This window comes from Podarcis melisellensis, assembly GCF_964234715.1.
Source record: "Podarcis melisellensis genome assembly, chromosome: 7".
NCBI lineage: Eukaryota > Metazoa > Chordata > Lepidosauria > Squamata > Lacertidae > Podarcis > Podarcis melisellensis.
The window spans coordinates 89133843-89159540 of record NC_138539.1 but is presented as its reverse complement, the minus strand read 5'-3'; the positions used below and the strand labels follow the sequence as shown (position 1 = coordinate 89159540).

Here is a 25698-nt window from a genome sequence, read left to right as displayed (position 1 = left end):
GTGCATGCCAATAATTGGGGGTTTTTTGCTTGTTGCACAGTAACAGTTCTTCACAGCACACAATTGGGAATTACTGCATTACATCTATGCAATAATTTTGATTAAGGACTCAATTCATTACAGACACAATAGTGATTCATATATCCTAGGTTTATATTCCTTGCTATCCATCTGAAAGCAAATACAACAAAAATAAATTTCTGGTCACTGGAAAAAATGAGGGAAATTATGAAATATCTCTAAGAAGAATTGCTTCTACTTTTAAGGTAGGTTAAGAATGCTGGATGCCATGTGTTGTACAAGCATTGGGCTCCCTTTGGTTAAAAAACAAAGCTTCAAGTTAAGAGCTCAACCCAATGAAGCATTAAACAAGTGCACCTGCATCATTGAAGCAAATAATTCCAGCAGAGATTCATGTTGCTGTGACTACAAAATGGGAAGAACAGCTCAAAGATACTTGTAAAGCAGTAGGGATTAGAGTATCTAGGGAAATAAGTAAAAGGTATTGGGTTTCATTGCCTGGTTTTAGAGGGCAGCTAGAAAAGAAGGACTCAACATCCTTGGCTTTAAAATAAAAAGGATCATGTTGCCAATTTATTGGAAATACAAGAAACTGTAAAAGATTGCTGTTTTCTACGTTTTTCATTAATGGCAAATCAGTCAGATCATCAGTACTTTTAATGATTCCAATGGATGGAGTAGTTACTTTTTTGTTTAATGAACCAAAACACACCTTTTCCCAGCAATATTCAAAAAATGTTTTTCAGTAAATGTCAGACACACTGTGAGCATTACACTAACTTGTAAATCTTAACCATTAGAAGGCAAATATTCTAGCACATGGTTTGAAGGCAGATAATGCAATCATCTTGCTCAAACTGAGTAAATCTGGTCCTGGTCAGTGGCTGCAGAGCCATGCTATGTATGTTGATGTGAGGTCCGCAGAAGAAAAGCAGGATAGAAAGATAAATTAGTGGGGAATGTCAGATAATATATGGAAATCTCAATGCTGTTTTTGTCCCCCATTGCCATACCACAGTCTGGTGCAAAGTGGCCTATTTGGCATGGTATATGGAGCATTTTTACACATGTACAATTATTTGTGCCTGAATACAGGTATCATGTGCACTTTGAATCTGTGAACATCTAGGTCTTGTCTCATGTATGGAAGCCTCTGCACACTGCCATTCACACAAACACACAGAGCTGAATATTGTCTCCAACTCAAAGGTCTGTGTGTGCTTTGATTCACATTTGATTCACATGCTGAGCAAATTGTCTCCTCATCTACTTCAGTGGTGGGGCTGCTCTATACCAGTTGAGGGATGGATATGAGGAACTGTTCCCTCTACTGAAATGAAAGGAAAGACATGGTGGAGATCTGTGCATAGAGAAAATAAAACCCAGGTTAGAAGTATTCAATTTATGCTAGCAAAAGAATATATTTAAAGATAATTCCCAAAAAATATGTTTGGATGTACTGTATAACTACATATGTTAAATTGATTGTTGCAAATTTAAGGCACTTTCTCTACTGGGTTTGTGGCACATTTGTCATGGACAACATCCACTGTAAATGTGATTTCACAACAAGGCAAGATAGAACATGCCCTATTTATCTCTGTCCCATGCAAAGAGACAATATCTGAATGAAGCTACTCCAGTAAGACTGAGCACATGACAAACCATTGTATTGTTTTGCTTTGGAATAATTTACCCTCAGTACGAAGGGGAAAACAGTGGGGAAAGGGGGCACATATTCCAGCCAATTCATGTGGCAAAAGGCAGATAGCATAAAACAATAACAATTACTAAAACATTCATTACATGCTAGCCCTGTGATCAGCAAGTAAGCACTAACTATTTAATTAGTCAACTAATTAGCAGCAGGCGACATGGAAGACTCCTGACATTCTCAGACAAATGTAAGATTAAAAGCCTAATTAAACAGCAGGCATTATGCTACCTATTGCCAAACAAGACAGCTGTGCAGGATATTGTGTAATATTGGGCTACAAGATAACAGGACTTGTAGCTATTCTGTCACAAGTTAGGTTTTAGAAGCATGCAATTTCTAAGCTATTTTTAGACAGCTAAACAGCCCCAACGGAAGGAAAAGGAAATAAGAATTCATTCTAAACAGAAAATCAGTGCTTTCACGAAATGTATCTATATATTAGCAAGGGAAGTGCTATCCACTGTGAATGGTACGTGCACATTTAAGTGACCATCTTTCCCTGCAATATAGATATTTATTTTGAGATATACAACTTTTCCCCTATCACCAGTTCCATGGTTATTGGGAAAGCTGGCAATTAAAATATTAATGTGGCATTCACAACTGACATTACAGTGCACCCTTGAAATTGTGATCCCTGGTTCTTCAGAAATGCAGAAGCTGTATCAGTAATGGAACATGGCTTGTGATGTACAAGGCCCCTCGTAGCCCCACTTCCATAACTGGAGAAGCATGAGAGGGCAATGAAAACAATGTCTATGAGATCCATTAAGGCAACACCTTGCTACTAAAACCTCTTTATGCCACTCTACTGAAAATAAAGAAGCACCAGTGAAAAATGCAGGAGGTATTTTCTATCTCAGTGGGACATACACATTTTAAAGGAATGCTCCTTAGCCTATTTCCATGCTCAGGTAAGAAGCTGAGATGCTACTCTAGTTTGCAGTTCTCTGCGACAAAAACAGCAGTGACTAATGTTAGCACCTTAACAAAAGTAAAAAAAAGAGGGGGGGTTATATCTTTCCAGCATTTTAAAAAACATTTATGTTTTAAATCTTTTCAAAGCCCCAATAACAGTAACTAGTTTGCCTGAAAATGAATTATATTTTTCTGCTCCTGTGCTAACTGCTTATGCAAAATAATTAGGCAGTAAGAATAATGAAGAGGAAATGGCTTCCTTTTTAAAGATCAGGTTTAAAATTGATTCTATTTTTAGCATGTGTCTCTCCTGCAAGAAAATCAAGAAAGGCTGAGTGGACTTAATATCCAGGTCCTAGGAGTGTTTATAAATTCAGGAATGAATTATAAAACTGCAGCATTGTGTGGATTTATAAAAGTGACTGCTCAGGATAAAGATGTGGTTATAACAAGGCATATTTTATTAGTGCATCTTAAAATATCCAGAATATATCAGATTCCCACCCTGCAATGTGATTGTATCTGAAAACTTTGTTCCATTTCAGAGGCTAGTGGACACCCAAGAGACACCCAAGTGGACACCCTTATTGGTTACGACATCCAGGATGTGGAATTACACCTAGTGAGATCCCACCTGCTTGTGGGGTAGGGGTAAAAATGATTTTAGTTAAGCAAACCAATTTAGAATCTTGATTTTAGTGTATATTCTGCTCCTGCTTTAACTGCTTAGTTTTGCTTGTGTTCTGAGGCCCCCAAGCCGTTCCCCTGAAAATAACTTCACACTGACACGTAATTTTAGTTTAAGTTATTGGGCAAAATTTAGGCCACAACTTTATTGATTACAGCAAAGTGAGCGGTGTTGGCTTAGGCATTGGCAACAGACTATAACTGACTCCTGCCTCTCTGTCTGGAAGTCCAAACACCAAACGAGGAAGCAACATCGATGAAGACCAACCAAGCTTAGACTGTGTGTCTTATGCAAACCAACTTTGTGATTCTATACAAATAATTAAGAAACATGTATGATTTTGGAACCCAAGTTAAACTGTTTGTCTTTTCTTGCTGCTGTATGAATCTGACCTTTGAAGAATTTGTAAGTAAGCCATTTTTAACTTACTAAACATGTGGTCTCTTTCAATGCTAAGGAAAATGGGGAATTATGGAAGCAACTTAGAAGGGGATATTTTTAAGGTCTAACAGGGTATATTTCTATACTTTGTTTACTGCATATTTTGTGATTTTAAGTTTCTGCTGGAGCTCTCTCACCAAAGAGTACTTGCCCCCAAACCTGCATCTAGGCATCCAGGTAATTCTCCTTTGTATTATATCTAGTATTTTATCTTTTACCGAAAAATACAAGATTAAAACCAACAGTTTTTGTGATTCTAAGTTCTTTTAAACTGTTTTTAATATTGTGTTTTAATGTTTTAATGTTTTTACCTGCTCTGGGACCTTAGGGTGAAGGGTAGGTAATTAACAATAATAATACTGAGTCCCCCTTCATGGATCACTGCCTTGCCGTGGTGAAGGGGCTTGAATAACTCAGAGAAGCTATGAGCTATGCCGTGCAGGGCCACCCAAGACGGACAGGTCATAGTGGAAAGTTTTGACCAAACGTGATCCACCTGGAGCAGGAACCGGCAAGCCACTCCAGTATCCCTGCCAAGAAAACTCCATGGACAAAGACAGCAGGCATATAAAAGCTATGACGCTGGAAGATGAGCCCCTCAGGTCGGAAGGCGTCCAACATGCTACTGAGGACAAGTAGATTCAGAGCTGATGAAGCGGCTGGGCCAAAGCCGAAAGGACGCTCAGTTGCGGATATGCCTGGAAGCGAAAGGAAAGTCCAATGCTGTAAAGAAAAATATTGCATAGGAACCTGGAATGTAAGAACCATGAACCTTGGTAAGTTGGATGTGGTCAAAAATGAGATGGAAAGAATAAATATTGACATCCTGGGCATCAGTGAACTAAAATGGATGGGAATGGGCGAATTCAGTTCGGATGACCATCACATCTACTACTGTGGGCAAGAATCCCATAAAAGAAATAGAGTGGCCCTCATAGTCAACAAAAGAGTGAAAGATACAGGAAATTGAATGCAGATTTCCAAAAAATAGCAAGGAGAGACAAGAAGGCCTTCTTAAATGAGCAATGCAAAGAAATAGAGAAAAACAATAGAATGGGAAAAACCAGAGATCTGTTCAAGAAAATTGGAGATATGAAAGGAACATTTCGTACAAAGATTACCATAATGAAAGACAAAAGTGGAAAGGACCCAACAGAAGCAGAAGACATCAAGAAGAGGTGGCAAGAATACACAGAGGAATTATACCAGAAAGAAATGGATGTCTCGTATACGCCAGGTAGTGTGGTTGCTGACCTTGAGCCAGACATCCTGGAGAGTGAAGTCAAATGGGCCTTAGAAAGCACTGCAAATAACAAGGCCAGTGGAAGTGATGGTATTCCAGCTGAACTATTTAAAATTTTAAAAGATGATGCTGTTAAGGTGCTACGCTCAATATGCCAGCAAATTTGGAAACCTCAGCAGTGGCCAGAGGATTGGAGAAGATCAGTCTACATCCCAATCCCAAAGAAGGGAAGTGCCAAAGAATGCTCCAACTACCGCACAATTGCACTCATTTCACACGCTAGCAAGATTATGCTTAAAATTTTACAAGGAAGGCTCAAGCAGTATGTGGACCGAGAACTCCCAGAAGTGCAAGCTGGATTTCGAAGGGGCAGAGGAACCAGAGACCAAATTGCAAACATGCGCTGGATTATGGAGAAAGCTAGAGAGTTCCAGAAAGACATCTACTTCTGTTTCATTGACTATGCAAAAGCCTTTGACTGTGTCGACCACAGCAAACTATGGCAAGTTCTTAAAGAAATGGGAGTGCCTGATCACCTCATCTGTCTCCTGAGAAATCTCTATCTGGGACAAGAAGCTACAGTTAGAACTGGATATGGAACAACTGATTGGTTCAAAATTGGGAAAGGAGTATGACAAGGCTGTATATTGTCTCCCTGCTTATTTAACTTATATGCAGAATTCATCATGCGAAAGGCTGGACTGGATGAATCCCTAGCCGGAATTAAGATTGCTGGAAGAAATATCAACAACCTCAGATATGCAGATGACACAACCTTGATGGCAGAAAATGAGGAGGAATTAAACTTTTAATGAGGGTGAAAGAGGAGAGCGCAAAATATGGTCTGAAGCTCAACATCAAGAAAACAAAGATCATGGCCACTGGGCCCATCACCTCCTGGCAAATAGAAGGAGAAGAAATGGAGGCAGTGAGAGATTTTACTTTCTTGGGCTCCATGATCACTGCAGATGGTGACAGCAGTAATGAAATTAAAAGACGCCTGCTCCTTGGGAAAAAGGCGATGGCAAACCTAGAAAGGATCATTAAAAGCAGAGACATCACCTTACCAACAAAGGTTCGTGTAGTTAAAGCCATGGTTTTCCCAGTAGTGATGTATGGAAGTGAGAGCTGGACCAAAAAGAAGGCTGATCACGAAGAGTCGGACACGACTAAACGACTAAACAACAACAACAACAATACTGAGTCAAAATAGTCATTCTAGGGAATTTGCTGGACTAGGATGTAGGGAAGCTAGATTTTTATGCTTGATTGATTTTAAAGGTTTTTCACATAGTAGCTCCCAAACTCATGTTAGAACCAAAACAGGACATGCAACAAAAAAAAGATATTCACTAGCTCATTGTTGTTGTTTTGCAAAAGAGTTGTGCCTTTTGTACTGCTCCTGCTGACCAGCATAACTGTAGGGATGACCTTGTATAAATTATGCAGTGGCCTTCTACTTGCTTTTACTTGAACACAAACAGAACCCTTCATGTGATCCGGAATGCTGATAAATTAGGGTCCCTGATCATGTGAGGTGTTCTACTTCTGTGAACAGAAGCCTTTTGCAGACCTACCCCACACAACATGGAGATGATTGGAGAAGGAAGGGGAGCGGCATGCATATGAGGGCATTAGGAGCGGGGCTTCCATGCACACTCCTGCCCCCAGACACACTTTGAGTGTTTGTGCTTTCACACAAACACACCTTATACGTAATATATAATATATACAATAAGGCTCGAAATATAGTTAAATATAGGCAAGATATTAAAAGAAAAAATGAACTATATAATAATCCAAAAATAATTCAATCTTCCCTACCAGAGAAAAATGGCAGATTAAGTTGATGGATTATGCCAAAATGGCAAAAATAACCAGAAGAATCAGAAATCAGGAAGATTATGTTGGTTATTGGTAACTGACCATAAAACTTTAAACTGAAAAACTATTTTTTAAATTATTTTTTTTTAAAAAAATCAATCTCTTGACCTTCCTGAATGGTGTTGTACAGCTTCAACCACAAATATACAGAGGATATACATGGCTTAGCTTCTCCTTCCTTGATATATTTTGAGAAACTGCTTTTGTACTGATTTTATTCATAATTGGACAGCTCTGATTTGGTATTTTAATACTGTTTGGTATTTTTAGTAGCTTTACACTGACCTTTAGCAAAAATACATATGAAAATCTACACACACAAAAAAACTATCTCTGGCAGCAGGCTGCAGTCTTTAAAATAATCTTTCAAAAAGGCGAACAATCAAGGGGACAGTGAGCCAGGAAAGAAAGGGAATAGATTAAAACCAAAACCAAAACCCACAAAGCGCAAGCTTTTCACCCTGATTCCAGAGCTTAATAGTGTACATGTGGTGCTACAATCTCACAAGGAATTCCTACTCTGGGACTGGTCATAAAGAATATTGTGTATCAAAGGACATGGAAATGGATAGCAGAATTATAATACAGGAGGGAATGCATATTATTTAAAATAGGGTTGGCTACCCTGTGGTAGCCATTGTACTACATTGCACCACAGCTCCCAGCATCCTTCATCACTGGGTCATGCTGGATGTCGCTGATGTCAGTTGGAATCCAACATAAGGACAACAAAAAGTCATCTACCCTGGTTTAAATGAACCAAGGTGTGGGAAAGGGGAAGGTGGAGTTTAAAAGGCCTAAATTGTATGGCATAGAGCAGGGGTAGCCAAGGGGGTGGTCATTGTTCAGGGATACTGAGAGTTGGAGCACATCAACATCTGGAGGGTACATTTGCTATGGAGAAGGGAGACCAAGATAATAAAGGGTCTGGAAAACAATCTTATGAGGAACGGCTGGGGGAGTTGGGTATGTCTAGCCTGAGAAAGAGGAGACTCAGAGGAGATAGGATAGCCATCTTCAAATATCTCAAGGGCTGTCATGTGGAAGATGGAACAAAGCTTGTTTTCTCCTGCTCTAGAGGGTAGGACTCAAACCAGTGGATTCTAAATAAACATCAGGAAAAACTTTCTGACAGTAAGAGCTGTTCAACAGTGGAATGGACTCCCTTGGGAGGTTATGGACTCTCCTTCCTTGGAGGTTGCTGGGTGGACAAGATGATCCAACTCTGCAATTCTATGATTCTAAGTTTGTTCTTAACATGTTTGCTTACATCTAAGGCAGGTTGACTAATTTTAAAAGGGAAATAAACCTCCTTATGTTCAGTTGCTCTAGTGTTAGCACTTTTATCTTTATTTTATTTATTGCATTTATATCCCGCCTTTTTCTCCCTGGAGTTCAAGGAGGCATACATGGGTCTCCCTTTCCTCATTTAATTCCCACAACTGGTGAGCTTCATGGCTGAGTGATGATTTGAACCTTTGTCTCCCAGGTCCCAGTCAGACACACTAACCACTATACCACAATAGCTTTCCATTTTCTCATTTTTCTTTATTTTTCCACTTTTCTCATAGCTAAGTTGGAAGTGAGCTGGGCTGAGAGAAAAACCTCTGGAGCAACAAGGTACAGAGAGGTAAGGTGGAAGACAGGATAGATGCAAGTTCCCTCATCACACACTGGGTGGTGGTTGTGGCCTGTCGTGCCGAAGTCCTGCCCCAGGGAGCAATGCCAGGGCTAGGTGGTCAGCCCTTGGGGAATCTAAGCCAGCTGCTGGAGATTGGCAGGCTTTCCCGCCACCTGTTCATTTGAATTCTGGCCAATCTGGCCATGTCAGGTGAGCAGGGCTTGGGACCTGATAAAAGCTGGCTGCACCCAATCCCAGAGACTGCAGTTGGCCGAAAAACAACCCTCCCTACCTGCCACATATTCAATGATGCTGTGGGTTTGTGTGTGCTAACATTTTCCTTCTAGGGCACTGCATTCATTGACTTTGCTGTGGTTCAGTAATGGTTGCCCTTTTCAGAACCAGGAAGAAATTTTCCTCCAAACAGATTGGCATTTGGCATGTTTGACAGCAGCAGTCACAACTTTGGTGGATAAGGTGGAATCCTTCTAGTCTAACAACGTGTGTGTGTTGCAGTGGTGCATCACCTCAGAACTGTGTGATAACATGCTACACTGTTAGAGGGATCTACTAGGACGTCTCTGTCCGAAAGCCAAGGCATGTGGTCGATGTGCTAGAGAGCTTCCTTTAGTGGTTTGGGGGGGGTCATACGTGTTGACCTCCAGCTTGCAGATGACCCATTAATCCTGGGCTTGAGGCTATCATGCGATAGCCCTCCACCAGCGGGTCTGTGAGGGATATATACCCAATGCCTAAGCCAAATCCAACCTATATCTGGAATCAATAAAATGGTGGCCAGTTTTAAAATCCCAGAACATTGTCCTGTCCAGTTTGTTCACCTTCTTGGCTCAGGTCTTGCTCTGGTGTGTGTCACTGTGAGTAGGTCTGCAATTACTGCCTTTGTCACATCTAGTTTGTCCCACAAAAGGACTAAAGAAGGAAAATTGATTTCATTTTTCCAGGTCTGTTTAAATGGCATGATACTTCTTTGCTGCTGTGGTATTTTTTATTTGTTTATTTTTAGAGGTTTGATTTTATTTACAAAATTCGGAAACACCATATTTCATTTTTTTTTTAATAAAATTTTTTTATTGCGTTTCTTTTCATAATTTTATGCATTCCAAACGGTACAGAAAAAAGAAATACAAGAAACATTTTTTTTTTTTTAACCAAAGAAAGAAAATACCCAAAAAGATTATAAATACTTAACAATTCAACTGTCCTTGAATCCCTTTTGGACTTCCCCACACCTTCCAGATCTGCGTTCTTTAAATTAACAATGTCAGCAAATTGTTACCTTATTTCAAACCTTATTGTAACTTCCAATCATTATGTCTTCAAATTCAATATGTTGTAACTCAATTTTAACACCTTTATAATAAACATAATGTTTTAGTTCAGATTGTCTCCTTTTCTCTTTTATGACTTATTTTACCATTTACTTAGTCCTATTTGCTAAAGCATAACATTTCCTAATCGTGCACTAACTTAAGCTTCATACAACATATAATATTTCTGCAGATAATCTTTAAATTTTTTCCAATCCACCTCAATTGTTTCTTCTTCCAAATCTCGGATTCTGCCAGTCATTTCGGCTAATTCCATATAGTCCATCAACTGCGTCTGCCATTCCTCCAGCGTGGGTAAATCTTGAGTCTTCCAGTTCTTTGCAATGAGTATTCTTGCTGCTGTGCTAGCATACATAAAGAAAGTTCTATCCTTCTTTAACACTTTCTGGTCTACCATACCCAGCAGGAAGGCCTCCGGTTTCTTAGGAAAGGTATACCTAAATACCTTTTTCAATTCATTATAAATCATTTCCCAGAAGGCCTTCACTTTTGGGCAGGTCCACCAGAGATGAAAAAATGTCCCTTCTGCCTCCTTACATTTCCAACATTTGTTATCAGACAGGTGATATATCTTAGCTAACTTGACTGGGGTCATGTACCACCGGTATATCATTTTCATAATGTTTTCCTTCAAGGCACTACATGCCGTAAATTTCATTCCGGTGTTCCATAACCTTTCCCAGTCTTCGAACATAATGTTATGTCCAACATCCTGTGCCCATTTTATCATGGCAGATTTAACTGTCTCATCCTGTGTATTCCACTTAAGCAGCAAGTTATACATTCTCGATAATGTCTTGGTCTTTGGTTCTAACAATTCTGTCTCCAATTTCGATTTTTCCACCTGGAAACCAACTTTTTTATCTATTTTTAAAACCTCTTGAATTTGAGCATAGTGTAACCAGTCCCGCACCTTATTTTTTAATTTCTCCAGGCTCTGCAACCTCCAATTGTCTCCAATTTTTTCAATTATTTCCCAATATTTCGGCCAGTAGGCCTCCATATTGAGTCTTTTTCGAGCCTTAGCCTCCATCGGTGATAACCACCTCGGGGTTTTACTCTCTAATAAGTCTTTGTATTTCAACCAGACTGCAAAAATTGCTTTTCTAACAATATGGTTTTTAAACAATTTATGAACTTTAACCTTGTCGTACCATAAATATGCATGCCAACCAAAAGCATTGTCAAAACCTTCCAGATCTAGGACATCAGTGTTTTCCAACAGAAACCAATCTTTCAACCAGCAGAAGGCTGCAGATTCATAATATAACCTCAGGTCCGGCAGGGCAAACCCCCCTCTTTCTTTCGAATCGGTTAAAATTTTAAACTTTATTCGGGGCTTTTTGCCCTGCCAGACAAACCTAGATATATCCTTCTGCCATTTTCCAAAACATTCCACTCTGTCCACAATCTGTAGGGTTTGAAACAAAAATAACATTTTCGGCAATACATTCATTTTTATAGCTGCAATTCTACCCAACAAGGAAAGTTTCAATCTTGACCAAATTTCCAAGTCCTTTTTAATTTCCAACCAACATTTTTCATAATTATCTTTAAATAAATTCAAATTTTTGGAGGATAAATAGATCCCTAGGTATTTCACTTTTTTCACCACACTTAATTCTGTTTCTCTCTGAAACCCCTCTGTTTCTGTAGATGTCAAATTTTTAGTCAAAACCTTAGTTTTTTGTTTGTTCAACTTAAATCCCGCAACCCGACCAAACTCAGATATAAGTTCTAAAACTCTTTTTGTGCTGGGTTCTGGCTCCTGTAATGTCAAGACTAAGTCATCTGCAAAGGCTTTCAGTTTATATTGTTTCACTCCGACCTCTATCCCTTGTACCAACCGGTCCTCCCTAATCATGTTCAATAGCACCTCCAGGACTGAAATAAATAAAAGAGGGGATAGAGGGCACCCCTGTCTTGTCCCTTTTTCAATTTTAAATTCCTCCGTCACCACATTGTTCACTATTAATTTGGCTTTTTGCTCTGAATAAATTGCTTCTATTCCATTTTCGAACCCCCGTCCCACTCCCATCCCTTCCAAGTTTTTCTTCATAAACCTCCAAGATATGTTGTCAAATGCTTTCTCCGCATCAATAAAAATTAACACCGCTCTTGTATTCCTGTTGGTTTGCAAAAGTTCCAAAATGTCGATGATGTTCCTAGTATTTTCATACAAATGTCTACCATGGAGAAAGCCTGCTTGGTCCTTGTGAATTACTTCATTTAGTACCTTTTTAAATCTGCTTGCCAAAATGTCTGCAAATATTTTGTAATCCACATTCAGGAGTGAGATGGGACGGTAGTTCTTAAGCTGAGTCTTTTCAGATTCTAACTTAGGTATCAATGTGATGAATGCTTCTTTCCACGTTTCCGGTGCCCTCTTCCCTTCCATAATCTGGTTGCATACCTCCATCAAAGGTTGTATCAAATAGTCCTTCAAAGTCTTATAATATTTGGAGGTAAGCCCATCCGGGCCTGGAGATTTGCCGAGTTGCGTATTCTGAATGGCACCCTCAATTTCCTGTGAAGTTATTTTACAGTTCAAGATTGATCTTTTATCTTGAGTTATTTTTGATAGTCCATTTGTCTTTAAGAATTGGTCTATCTCAAACTCTTTCTGAGGCCCCTGTGCATAAAGTTCTTTAAAGTATCTGTGGAAGCACTTCCTAATTTCCTCTGGTTTCTGAACCATTCTTCCTTCAATCTCTAGGTTTGTAACTGTATTTAACTTTTGTCTTTTTTTCAGCTGCCATGCTAGCAGCTTTCCACATTTATTTGCTGATTCAAACGATCTTTGCTTCATTTGTTTAATTTTCCATTCAATCTCTTGATTTATCAGTTTAGAATATTGTGCTTGATGGAATTTGATTTCTCTCAGCACCTCCTTTGACTTTGGTTTGGTTCTCAATTTTTTCTCTCCTTGATGTATTTTCTCCAATATTTTCTCCTTCTTGCTATTCTAGAGTTTTTTCTTAATTGTGTTTTGTTGTATCAGAAACCCTCTCATGACTGCTTTACTGGCGTCCCAGATCGTTCTTTTTTCTACTGTGGTGTTCAAATTTATCTCAAAGTAGTCCTTTAACGTTTTTTGGGCCTTTTTCACAATCTCTTGGTCTCTTAGTAAGGTGTCATTCATTCTCCATCTGAAGGAACCGGTTTGAGTAAGTCTAAATTCTACTTTCAAAGCGTTGTGGTCGGAGCATGTTTTTGGGCAGATTTCCACCTTTCTGGTCTTAGGTGCCAGCCCTCTAGATGTCCATATTTGGTCGATCCTTGTCCATGACAGGTGGGCCTCAGAGAAGAAAGTTCCTTCTTTACCTAGGGGGTTCTTTGTCCTCCATATATCGATCAAGTCCATATTGTCAGTCAATTCGAAAAAAGTTTTAGGCAGTCTGCCATCTGTTGTTAGATTTTGGTTTTGAGACTTATCCATATATGTCGACACCACTCCATTCATATCTCCCATCATTATGATGTTGGCATAGTCCATGTAGTCCAGCAAAATCTCGTGCAGCTTCTTAAAAAATTCTGATTTCCCATCATTTGGCGCATATATTCCTAATATCAAAATTTTTTCTCCTTGTGTCTGGATTTCAATCGCCAAGATTCTTCCTTGGTCATCCTTAAATAAAAATTTCGGTGACAGGTTCTCCTTAGCATATATCACCACACCTCTTTTCTTTACCTTGTCTGATGAAATAAATTCTTGGCCTAGTCTTTTGTTGATTAAAACTTTCCTGTGGAGCCTAGTCACGTGGGTTTCTTGTAAACAAATAATGTCCAATTGTTCTTTCTTCAATATATGAAATATTCTCTTTCTTTTTTCCGGGGAATTTCCGCCATTTATATTCCAACTGAGTAGCTGCAGAGACATCCTGTACTATTTTGTTAGTTCTAGAGTGGTGTATCTTCTTTATCCTCTGGTCCCGAGGGTATAGGCGTTAATCCGCCTCCAGGCGGTGTAGATTGAGGTAGAGGCCAAGATGCTGCTGCTCCTTTTTGGAGATCTTCTCCGTGGTCGTGCAGGAACTTTTGTAGGTCCTCTGATGTTCTTATTTTAACCTTCTTTTGTTTGTAGGTAAATGATAGTCCTTGTGGGAACTCCCACCTATAAGGAATTGCGTTATGTCTCAACAATTTTGCCAATTCTGAATAGGTGGCTCTCAAGTCCAATAGCTGTTTCGGAATATCCCGGTAAATTTCCATCCTTTTGTCCTGTATTTCCAATGAATTTTTAAAATGAAGGCCTAATATTTTGTCTCTCTCTTCCCTTGATCTCAAAATTATCAAACAGTCCCTGGATCTGTCCTTCCTTACCAATCTTCCCAGTCGGAAAGCCGATACTATTTTGAAATCACTTTCTTCTTTTATGTCCCAGAACTTTGAAAATTCTGTTGTCAAAAAACCAATCAAATCCCCTTGTTCAAGTTCTGGAATTGCCCTCAATCTAAGATTATTCTCGCGATTTTTCAATTCCACCATAGAGAGATAGGCTTGTTGTTCTCCTATCTGTTTGTGCAGAGGCTTGACTTCTTCTTTGACTTCCTCGACCTCTTTCTTCGCTGACTGTGCTATTTGAATGGCTTCCCCCGCAAGTTTACGATTTTCTTCTGTTGCACCTTGCAATTTTTCAATAGCTAGTGTATGCTGGGAAACCTGATCTGTCAATTTCTGGATCGAGGATGTAGCTTGGTCAATTTTTAATGATTGAGTATCTACCTTTTGATTTAAGGTTGCCAATTGATCCAAAATTTGTTTCAAGACTGCCTCAGATCCTCCTGCTGCCATATCTCCCTCTACAAACTTGTCAGGCTTTTCGACTTCTACCTTTTGTGCCACTAGCACAGCTGGAACGGATGATCTGCGTCCTTGAGTCAAAGTTGTTTGTACAAGCTGTGCCTGCTTTTTTTCTTTTTCCTTTTCTTTAGCCTCCTTGGCTTTAGCTGCTCTTGTCTTTCCTGTGCCACTCATTACATATCAAACAATGTTCAAGGTCAAATTATTTGTTGTCCCATGGGAAAGACAGATCCAGTTTAAAAACAATCCTGAGAGAGAAGGTAAACATAAAAGCTGTTCCCAGGCCTTTATATTCCCAAAGTCCTCTAGGGGGAGTGCCACCAAAACTCAGAAAAAAGAAGGAAACTTTCCCGCCATTAAAGTCCCTGTTGTTCCAATTTAAAAACACAATAGTCCCAAAACAGTAAAAGAAAGAGTCCTCCGGAGCTCTTTTGGACTTAAACAAAGTTTCAGAACGGTGTCTGCAACAATATCCAATCCAACTTGTTTATGCTCCAAAGTATCACTTAAATAACCGAAAGTTTGTAACAGTTCCGCAGTTAAACAGTTTCCCCCAGGCAGCCGATGATTTGGTATTTAAGTCTCAATAGCCCCTAAACAGGAGGATTGATCCGACTTACGTTTAAGAGTCTCTTTTACTTGCGAGTAGTTCTCTTTAAAAGCCAGTTCTATAAGTACGCGAAAGTCCCACTTTAACGCTTCCCTTTTCAAGCGCTTTCCGCTTCTCAAATCCTTTGCTTTGATCTTAAAAGCAGTGCCGGAAGGCGGACTTCCTTTTTCTCGTCTCCCGGTTTCAGCCAAATTCAGTAAAATCTTTCCTGGATTTAACGTCCTTACTCACGGGTTTGTTGTTTCAGCCTGATGTTTTCAGGAAGAAAGGTCGGCGCTCATCTGTGACAGCCGCGCGGCTTCGCTTCCGCAGAAAGAGCGATACACTCACAGCACCGCTCCCCCTCCTTCACTCCGGAGCCCCTTACGGGGTCCCTTCTGCGATTTCGGGGTCGCTTCAGGTGCCCGCTGAGTCCCACGGCCACGGGCTCACTCTGCCCGTGGTTTTTCTTGATGGGTCGCCGCTGCGCCGTAGCGAAACGACCCTTTCCTGCGGAGCCCCTCTTCAAAGATCGAAGAGAGCCGCCATCACAGTTTCGCGCCGCCTCCGGAAGTCCGGAAACACCATATTTCAAAAAATAAACAAAATAATAGGTGAAGCCACCATGAAAACTCCACAATAAGCATTATTAAATATTATTAAATGTGTTTGTAGAGGAACATATGCTTGTTTGTTGTAGGATATATGCTAGTGGTAGTAGAAATAATGGTGGCTCGGTTCATATTTGGCATGTTTGCAGGCCAAACCACGGGAAATTGTCTGAATGAAAAGCTCACCTAAAATTATGTATACAAAAAGGAAAAACACAGAGATACTTTTGCTGAAGGCTCCTACAGTTTTATTTTCAGTAGCTGTAGGCATTCCTTCAAATACCCTAGTTCCCAAACTGTGTAGGTTTCAAAGCTAAGCAACAAAGGTTTGAATTGTGCTTGGAAATGATAGGCAGTAGTTTAATTAAGAACTGCTGAGATGTATTCTGTATGACCCATCTGTATGACCGTTTTTGGACAAAGTCATCAAAGGCAGACTCATTGCAGTACATTGGTACCTTGGGTTACATACGCTTCAGGTTACATATGCTTCAGGTTACAGACTCCGCTAACCCAGAAATATTACCTTGGGTTAAGAACTTTGCTTCAGGATGAGAACAGAAATCGCGCGACGGCAGCAGGAGGCCCCATTAGCTAAAGTGGTGCTTCAGGTTAAGAACGGACCTCCGGAACGAATTAAGTACTTAACCCGAGGTACCACTGTAGTCTCATTTGGAAGTTATGAGAGCATGAACAACAATGGTTTCAAGTATTGTTTTAATTATTTGTTTTGCAATGTTATTTGTGTTTAATCAAAAGTAAATTATACTGAGTTCAAGCAAGCATACATAGGATTCAGCCTTAAACTCTTATGCTGTAGACCACCTTGAGTGCAAAAACTAGAAATGTTGGCTAAAATACTTTAAAATAAACACATTGTGAGGTACCCTTAGAACAAGAGACTCACTTTACATCTGAACCCCCATGCATAACTGTCCACACTTTATGAGGCAAACTTGCTTGCCATGGGTATACTGCTGTTACACTGCTTTCCCATCACAAACATTTTTTAAAATTATTATTATTATTAATACCCTACCCATCTGGAGGGGAAGATGTATGTGCTTCTTAAAATAACCACACAGACATGTCTACAATACCCAGCATGGCTGAGCCTCCCCTCTGCACGTAAACAGACATGCACATTTATTTCTAAATCACCTACAGTATTTGCTTTGTGCAAGTCAAAATAAGACCCAGGACCTTTCCTTAAGCAACCAGTTTAAAAGACTATGCATGAAAGGGAAGGAAAGTAGAGGGAAAAGGTAGGAAGGTTAAATTGAGAATGCCAATATGCACTAAGCAGATCTGTTCCATGTTGGTATTCTGGCTGGGAGGAAACTGTTACAGTCATCATACATCCCTCATTCTCTAGCTGGCAACTTACTCTTCTCCTCACCTCTGCATTCCCAGGGCATAAATTCTGCAAAGGAAGAAGGAAGGAAGCCCCCTGCAAGCAATGAGTGGGATTAAGTGAATATTCCCATTTCTAATGTTTTGCTATAAGGGGTATGTTGCCTACCCTGTAAGTGCTTGCTGCAGGAAACACCTAGGTACCTACAGCAATCTTATTTGTTGTATACACATTAGAGCCAGCCTGAGACATCCCCAACATGGGAGTGAATGTGGAAGGGGAAAAGACACACAGTGTGCACACAGAGCTTTGGGTCACAGTAGCATACGTAAGTTAGAAAAGCTGAAGAAACTCAAATGTAGAAAAAAAAACAGAGAAATATTAAAGCATACAGGATTTCCTTAATTATAAGAAGCTACACACATTAAATACTTACCAAAAAGTCAATGTTTCTAGGAAGGAGATTCCAACATTTGATGCCCCAACTACTACAATTCTAGCATTCACCGACACTTTAGGCTCCAAGGACAACTTCCGATTAAAGTGGTTCAATGCATATTTTACCTGCAAGAGGAGTTAACAAAAAAGAAGTGATAACAAAATGATGAGAACTCTTTAAATGATTTCTAACAGCATTACTAAGGAAACAGTCTCAACCATATGCAGATATTCCAAAATTTGAAGGAATGGCATACACTGTACTTCTATGGAGCTGCCACCACAGATCGTGACTAAACAATTTGTGATATAGTTAATTTCATTCCTATAAGAACAGAAAATTTATTGAAAATGATGAGCCATTGTTGTGAAAGACAGCTGACCATTGTAGCAAGCCAATATAAATACCAAATTAAAACAGCTTTGGAGAACTGAGCCCAAACTAACAAAATGAATTTCAACAGGGACAAATGTAAGGTTCTACACTTAGGCAGGAAGAACCAGCACAGAAATATAAGATGGGGGACACCTGGCTTGCCAGTAGTACACTAATAAAGGATTTAGGGGTCTTAGTAGACCACGAATGTGATGCAGCAGCAAAATAAGCTAAAGCTATTCTAGGCTTCATCAACAAATGTCAAGTGTCCACATCAAGGGAAGTAAAAGCCTTGATCTTTTCAGCAGTTTCAAACCATACCTGGAACACTGTGTCTAGTTCTGGGCACAATTTAAGAAGGATAATGACAAGCTGGAATGTGTGCAGAGGAGGGCGACCAAGATGATCCAGGGTCTGGAAACCAAGCCTTATGAGGAACAGTTGAGCAAACTGGGTATGTTTAGCCTGGAAAAGAGGGGTCTGAGAGGAGATATGATAGCCATCTTCAAATATCTAAAGGGCTGTCACATGGATGAAGGAGCAAGCTTGTTTTCTCCTGCTCTGGAAGCCAGGATCCAAACCAATGGATACAAGTTACAAGAAATGAGACTCAAAGTAAACATTAGGAAGAGCTTTCTGACAGGAAGAGCTGTTCGACAGCTACATCTGCAGTGGACTCTCCTTCCTTGGAGATATTTAACCAGAGGTCTGTCTTATGATCTGTCTTGTATGATCTAATTGAGATTCCTGCATTGCAGGGGGTTAGACTCTTCCAACTCTACAATTCTATCATTTTGTGATCCTAGGTGTGACACTGCTGTTGCTCACAACGATGCTAGTGCTTGGAGCTTCTCTAAAGTTTTAAGCAGAGTTAAAAATTGGATTCTCTGAACAGGTTTAGCTGCTGACTCACTTTGCTGGCCTGAAAAGCAACAAAATTCCAGTACAGAATCCAAATAAAGGAAACATATTCCTGAAGATAAAAGTGTTAATATTTTAAATGTGTGTTCTTTTTAAGATTTTTTTTAAAACTCCAGATACATGTTTTCCCTCTGATAATACTTTTGCAGTGCAATCATGACATCCAGTGGCCAATGTCAGCGACTAGGATCAGTCAAGTGGTGTCCCTAAAAATATTCCTTTATATGTTCTACAACATTCTTTGATGATTACATACCTAGTAATTTCAAAAGATGTATTTCAGGTACAGCAGTACTGGAGACATACTAATTTAATTCTTCCTTCTTCCATGGGAACTCTGAATTGTTGTTGAATGGAAAGCGATCTCTAACAAAATTTTTAGCACTCATATGAAATACAATTCTCAGAAATTTGTGTGTGTGAGAGTGCTGATAGTTAACATTAGTGATTGGTTATGTAGACATGCACTGAATATCTGCCCCGTTAAAGAGACACCAATCCACCCTCTACAGGAGCCAGAGCTGCTGCCACTCAGCAGGCCCAGCCTAGAGCATGGCAGGCCTGGAGCAGCTGTTGCTCTTAAAGAAGAGCTCATGGAGCTCAGAGGTAGGAACAGAGGAAGGAGAGTGGTTTTCTGGGGAGAGAAAGAGAAGGGCAAAGGCTTGAGGGGCTACAGTCTCTTGACTCCAATGCTGCTTTTTTATCAGCCAGCAAGGAGGTACAGGGGGCCTCAAAAAGAGGCCTCTGCTACCACCCCACCCTTCTAGGTAGATGATATAATGGGACAGAGCTGCTGGGAGTCACTGTAGGGTATCCGAAGAAGGGGTCAGTGACAGGACTGCTGGACTGCCTACAAATGCTGAAATACGGAAAAGACTATGAGATCTTAAGTTGAAATGCTACAAAATGTAATAGGGTGGACAAGAGCCATCAAGAACACCAGGAAAGGAAAATCAACCTAACCCCATTAGATAAAAACACCTCCTTCTAAATTACAACTTCGTTCTGAACTTGAAAAACTGCTCGCCCTTCTCTGTCTTTTCCTGTTACTTCCCTTCCCTCCCCTTGCATGTCTTGTCTTTTTAGTTTGTAAGTGTGAAGAGGATGGACTTCACCTTATTAAACTGTACTATGTCATAAAAATAGAAACCTGGGGTATAGGTTTGTTTGAGGGTTATGGGGTGGCTTGCCAAACTGACTTGTCTGGGTTCAAAGTGGGAGCTGGAAAACCCACTGAAGATGCATGTGTCACGCACAGTCTGTATGCAGTTGGGAATTAATACCCAAGAACCTGATTGAACCTTGATTGTGGGGCATATGAGTCACAGACTACATCTGCCAGTGTCTTGCTTTGGTACTAAGTTTATGAATGGCAATCCTTACTAAGCTTACTGTGTCTAGATAGAGAAAATGGATGGATTTTGTTCTTTTGCTCAAAGTTGGGGAGATTCCTTTGTGTGCACATAACGTTTCTTGGGTTTAAACCTTCTTCCTAGGAACTACCTTCTTTTTATATCTTTTAAGTAAACTTTTAGCTTCTTAAAACCCTAGTCTAAAAGCTCTTACATGCTACTTTTGAGTTGTTCTTAGAGAAACTCATGAAACATTTTAGGCTAATTGGGAAAAAGCAGCACGGCAGTAAATAACTGCTTACCTGGAGGCAGCAGAAAGGTCTAAGGGCAGGCATGGCCAAACTTGGCCCTCCAGCTGTTTTGGGACTACAGTTCCCATCTTCCCTGACCACTGGTCCTGTTAGCTAGGGATGACGGGAGTTGTAGTCCCAAAACAGCTGGAGGGGCAGCTTTGTCCAAGGGTAAGGTTTAGCAGAGCTGTGTACTCTCTGTTGGCCAGGAACTCCCTTCCCCCATGTGGTGCTGGGAAGCTGGAGGGCCATGACAGTAAGTCTTGTGGCAGCACTTACCCCCTTCTCTCTTTTTAATTGATCTGAGTCACTTTGGGATACAAATTGTTTGAAAAGTGGGTGAAAAGTATATTAATAAATGGTTGGTATGGGGGTTTACTTCCTTAATCTGCTTCAGGCCATCTGAAGAAAAATGACTGCAAGTCTGCTTTATTCTTCACAAATGGCAATCTAATGCCTGTTCCATTCAATGGGATTTACTCCTACATAAGTATGCACAGGATCAAGAATTTTGCCCTGTTGGATTCCATCCTTACAGTGGCCAACTAGATGCCCATGTCGCATGTCAATAAAGCACTATTGAGTATTTTGTATGTATTTTAAGTAATTTTTATACTATATGGCACAATGGTAGAAGGATTCAAGAGAAGGGGAAAGATAAGCAAGATGTATTTTTTCCATTTTCCTTCCTTTGGAGGCTATCCCAATTCTGTGAGCCCTGAACAAGTAATCATTAACTAATATGCAACAGAGCAAGATTTATTATCTGTGAATACAAGCACTAGGCCTTGTGTTGAGCTTAGCCATTCCTACTGTGGCCGCCTGTCACATTGTTTCCACGTGGGAGGGCAGAGTGCTCTCCTGTTACTTCTCTGGCAGTTGCTGGCAAGGGGGACATTTCTGGTGTGAAATTCAAGGATCGGTTTTGCATGAGGCAAGTCAACTCCATTGATTTTAAGTAACAATTTACCTCCACTTAAAATGCATACACAGGACTTTAGGGAAGAGGCACACTATTTCACAAACCCATGGGCATACTGCAAATCTCATGTCAGTGCAGCTAGTGTCTCCAGTATTAACTACTTCCTTTCTCTAGCACAACGAGCAAGATTTAAATCAATATATTATTTGTGTTCCACTTTTCTTATGCCCCAAATAAATATTAACTTTTGGGCTATCTCTTCCAAATAAGGTTTTTTTTTAGAAAGGTATCAAAAACAAACCATTTGTCCTCTATGCTAAAAGAAGTCCCAATGCAAAAAGAAGAGACAAAAATGTTAAGAGATCTGCCACCAGATCTAGGAGTCTTTAGGCAACACTTATCCCCAAACTAACAGTGCAGAGGCTGGGAATCTTGAGAGATGCTACTCAGTCATCCTAGACATAATGGCAGGGAGGCTGAGTTTTGGGGGGCAACCAACATGGGCACAACATGTAGCCCAGTTCCGATTTTCAACCAGAAAAGAGGTAAAATTGCATCCCAAGTTACAGAAATGTAAGAGGAGAGAGGATGTAAACTCTGGATGAAATGAATTATTGTAAGATTGACTCAAGTTAAATCTTGTGTATTTCATCCCATCCAGCCTCCGTTTAAATATCCACTTTCAAATCTGAGTATTTCCTCTGCAATTCAAAATGTCTGGTCATACATTTATGAAGCCAAATCCATGATCAGTGTACATACATTGCTATCAAACTATAAATATTTATTTGTGGCTTAAATACCTTTTAAAAAAACCTTTTGTAAGGCATTTAATGTAGAACTGCTTGCCATACAAATAACCAACCACCTGCTAATTCCAGTTCTATAACACCCATTCTGAGCTTCTACAACAGTGAATCTGCCTGAAAAATGCTGTTAAGGTATCTTCTATTTCATTCTCTTTTAAAAGAAGAACATATTAGAGGTGCAAGAAAGAATAAATCAACAAAAACTGTTGTATTCCCCTTGTTCAGACTCTGTGATACAATGGACTGTTGACACAATTGCTGGCTGCAAGTTAGTCTGATGTACAAGAATGGATCACTACTAATGTAGTCACTCTGAGTGTGTTGTCTCTGAGTATCCTACTATATGGAACATTCATTTATTGGATGTGTGTATGCATCAGTACCCAAGACAGTACTGATGCATACACACATCCAATAAATGAATAGAAGATGAAGTCTGCTAGGTGATGGAATATAGCAGGAACCCTTTTCAAGTCTGTGTTGTTTCAGGCCAGTTGGCTTCAAGATGGCAGCAGGAGGTCAGCTAGCAAGCTCTGCAGTAACCATGGAAACCACGATTGAGTCACTTTACACTCCCTCTGGATTGTCATACTGGGAAGCAGAATTGTATTGCTATACCTCAGACAAAAACAAAAATTGCCTATCCTACATACAACACTTCTTTTCACTTTTTTCAACCCTCCATTGATAACTGCCCATCTACAGTTTCCTTCTTCATCTCCCACTTTCCATTTTGTTGTTCATTCTAATTTCTCTAATCTACCCCACTTCTGTCAGTCTCCTAGCATTTTTATTACTCTTACTCATCTGAGAATTTTGCCGCCCTGCCTTTCTCTACAGGAGGAGACTCATCTCATGTCTGTTTCCTCTGCCATTTCTTTCTTTGGGCCCTTGATCTCCTCAATATCTCCATTCCTGTTCTCTTGGTCTGCTGTATCCTCCACACCTCTTTACTCTTTCTTTTTATTTATACCCTGCCTTCTGAAGCTTCTACTACCTTGAAGAAGCACTTGCCTGCTCAGTCACATTTTGATGTAAGAGCAGCTAAGCCAATGGCAGCAAAAGAGGCATCACCACTTCTTGACAACATCCACCCGTCTTTAAAGACAATCGACTGCACCTCTGGGGGTGAAGTCAAGCTGCTGCGTTAACAACACTGAAGTGACCTCCCTGGGGTGCAAGACTGGGCAGTGCATATGAAAGTCCTGGACTGCCCAAGATGACAAGACCCTTCTTTTGGCCCCAGTGATGTTCTCCAAAGGAAAGCAGAGCAAAATGTTTCTGCATGTGCAGAAACAGCCTTCTAGACCCACTGTTGGTCTTGTCCGCTCAATCTGCCAGAGCCTGTCTTCACATGCAGGGAGTGTCCCTAACTCACAGAGGATTTGAGACCCATTGGCTACCCTCACCTGGTTTAGCCAGCCAGTTGAAGCTGTTTCCCTTCAGGGTGAGGCTGCTTTCACATGCTAACAGCTTCTAGGAACCACAGGTGAGAGCGGAGTGCAGGCTGGGGACCAAAGGTAGACAAACTGTCCCAGAAGGAGTACAAGGTGTCTCCCACTAGAGATACTATCCCTCCCCTAACACCCCATACACCCCTTACTGGTAAGCAGTGGGAATACAAGCCCCCCTTCTTTCACTCATCAGAAAGAAAAAGAGACTCATTCATCCCCTTCAGGCTGTGAGGAAGGGACCCTTCCCTTTCTCCAACCCTTCTTGAAAACTTATTGAGGTTATCTGTGCACTACTTTCAGAGCATCTGACAACCAATACAATTTTTTTTTTTAAGGTTAGAAATGGGGAAAGATCCTTTCTCTACCGTCTGTCTGCTGGGCATGGGCTGCCTGTCTCTTACCTTCAACTTACAAAGTGGCCAAGGGTGATTTTTTTATATTTTTGAAAAAGAGACGAGCCTTAACACTCTGTGTTGCTCCTCCAAATTCAAGTCCATGCTGATCCTCAAGAGGCATCCAGACACCTGTGAACCTCCTCACTGAGACAGCAGTGACGCACCCAGGCCCAGAACTACACTTATTACATGAAATGCTTTAAGAACACTGCTGTGTTTTAAAAACATGTTTTAAGAACTTTTCCCCTTTACTTTAAAAACTCTGCATGAAATATTATTTTTGATAGGCGCCTGATACCTTCATGCAGAAAACTGGTAAAATGTGATTCTGCATGCAGGATCACAAAATTTTATTCAATTCACACACATTCCAATACAATATTCAATGTTTATTGTTATAAAAAAAATTTAAAACACTATTTGGCTCCTCAAAAGGCATGTTCAAATCTACTTCAGTATAGCTAATGTTGTTACATACTTAAATTCAATCTAACACTTTGATGCTCTGAGCCCTTAATATTGTGACTTCAAATGTCAGACATTTCCATTTGATATGCATTTAATTTTGAAAGAGCTTCTGTTCTGAGTCTAACCCAGGAAAGCTCCTGCTGCACCTCTGCGAAAGACTCGCAGCTGGGTCCCAGAAAACACTTGCTGAGATTTAATGTGCCAAAACTCAGCAGGCTGCCTGGCTTGTCAAGACCAGCCTCTGGTTCTATCACAATACCTTGCCTACAATACCCCAGGCCTATAATTTCTTTAACACAGCTACAATTCCATACTTTCAAAGTAGGATTAAATCACAGAACCCTACTGATAGTGGGGTCATGTTTTATGTGGATAGTAAGCTTCCTGTACCTTCATTATTTCTCCGTTGTCCATATTATGTTCTCCAAATCACTGCCCTCTCACACTTTCCCCTCCCTCAACCCAGATTTTCTCATACTGTACTTTCTCCTTTTCAGAGTATTCCTAGTATGAGAAAATCTGGACTGAGGGAGAAGGAAGTATGGGATGACAGTGATCTGGAGGAGAACATAATGGATAATCAATGGAGGTACAGGAAACTTACTATTCACATTAAACAACAGTGTGGACGAGCGTACTGTCTTTTCTGTGAATGCACATAAGACAAAAGAAATACACAAAAATATGTTTCCCTACTTTCAGAACTGCTATAGAATAAGTTTTGAAATTCTATCTTGGTGTGCCATATAATTAAGCATCCAGATTTTATACTTAAATTAATAATCACAGCACAACTGAATAGCAACAATGGGATATAAACAGAAATGTGCATCTCGCTTTGGGGGCATTGCCGAGTATTAGTATTTGAAGAATAATATTTATCTCGCCTTTCCAAACAGCTCTCATCACATTCAGCAGGATATCAACCCATAAGATTTGTGCTAAAGGTTAATGAAGAAAGAACCAGCTTTGCAGGCCAGAATGAATATTCCAGTTTATGGAAAACAACATTAACACCTGTATACTACTGACAT

The 25698-nt window shown here is 40.2% G+C and overlaps 1 protein-coding gene across 4 annotated transcripts in view; it reads right to left on the bottom strand.

The window, feature by feature from the left end:
- The window catches only part of CFAP61 (cilia and flagella associated protein 61), a 177446-nt gene that overhangs the window by 60792 nt on the left and 90956 nt on the right, over nt 1-25698 (bottom strand). For all 4 annotated transcript variants that reach the window (XM_081917728.1, XM_081917727.1, XM_081917729.1 and 1 more), the window contains exon 18: nt 17676-17803. In XM_081917728.1, coding sequence (XP_081773854.1) covers nt 17676-17803 — 128 coding nt within the window. The remainder of the gene's footprint in view (nt 1-17675; nt 17804-25698) is intronic.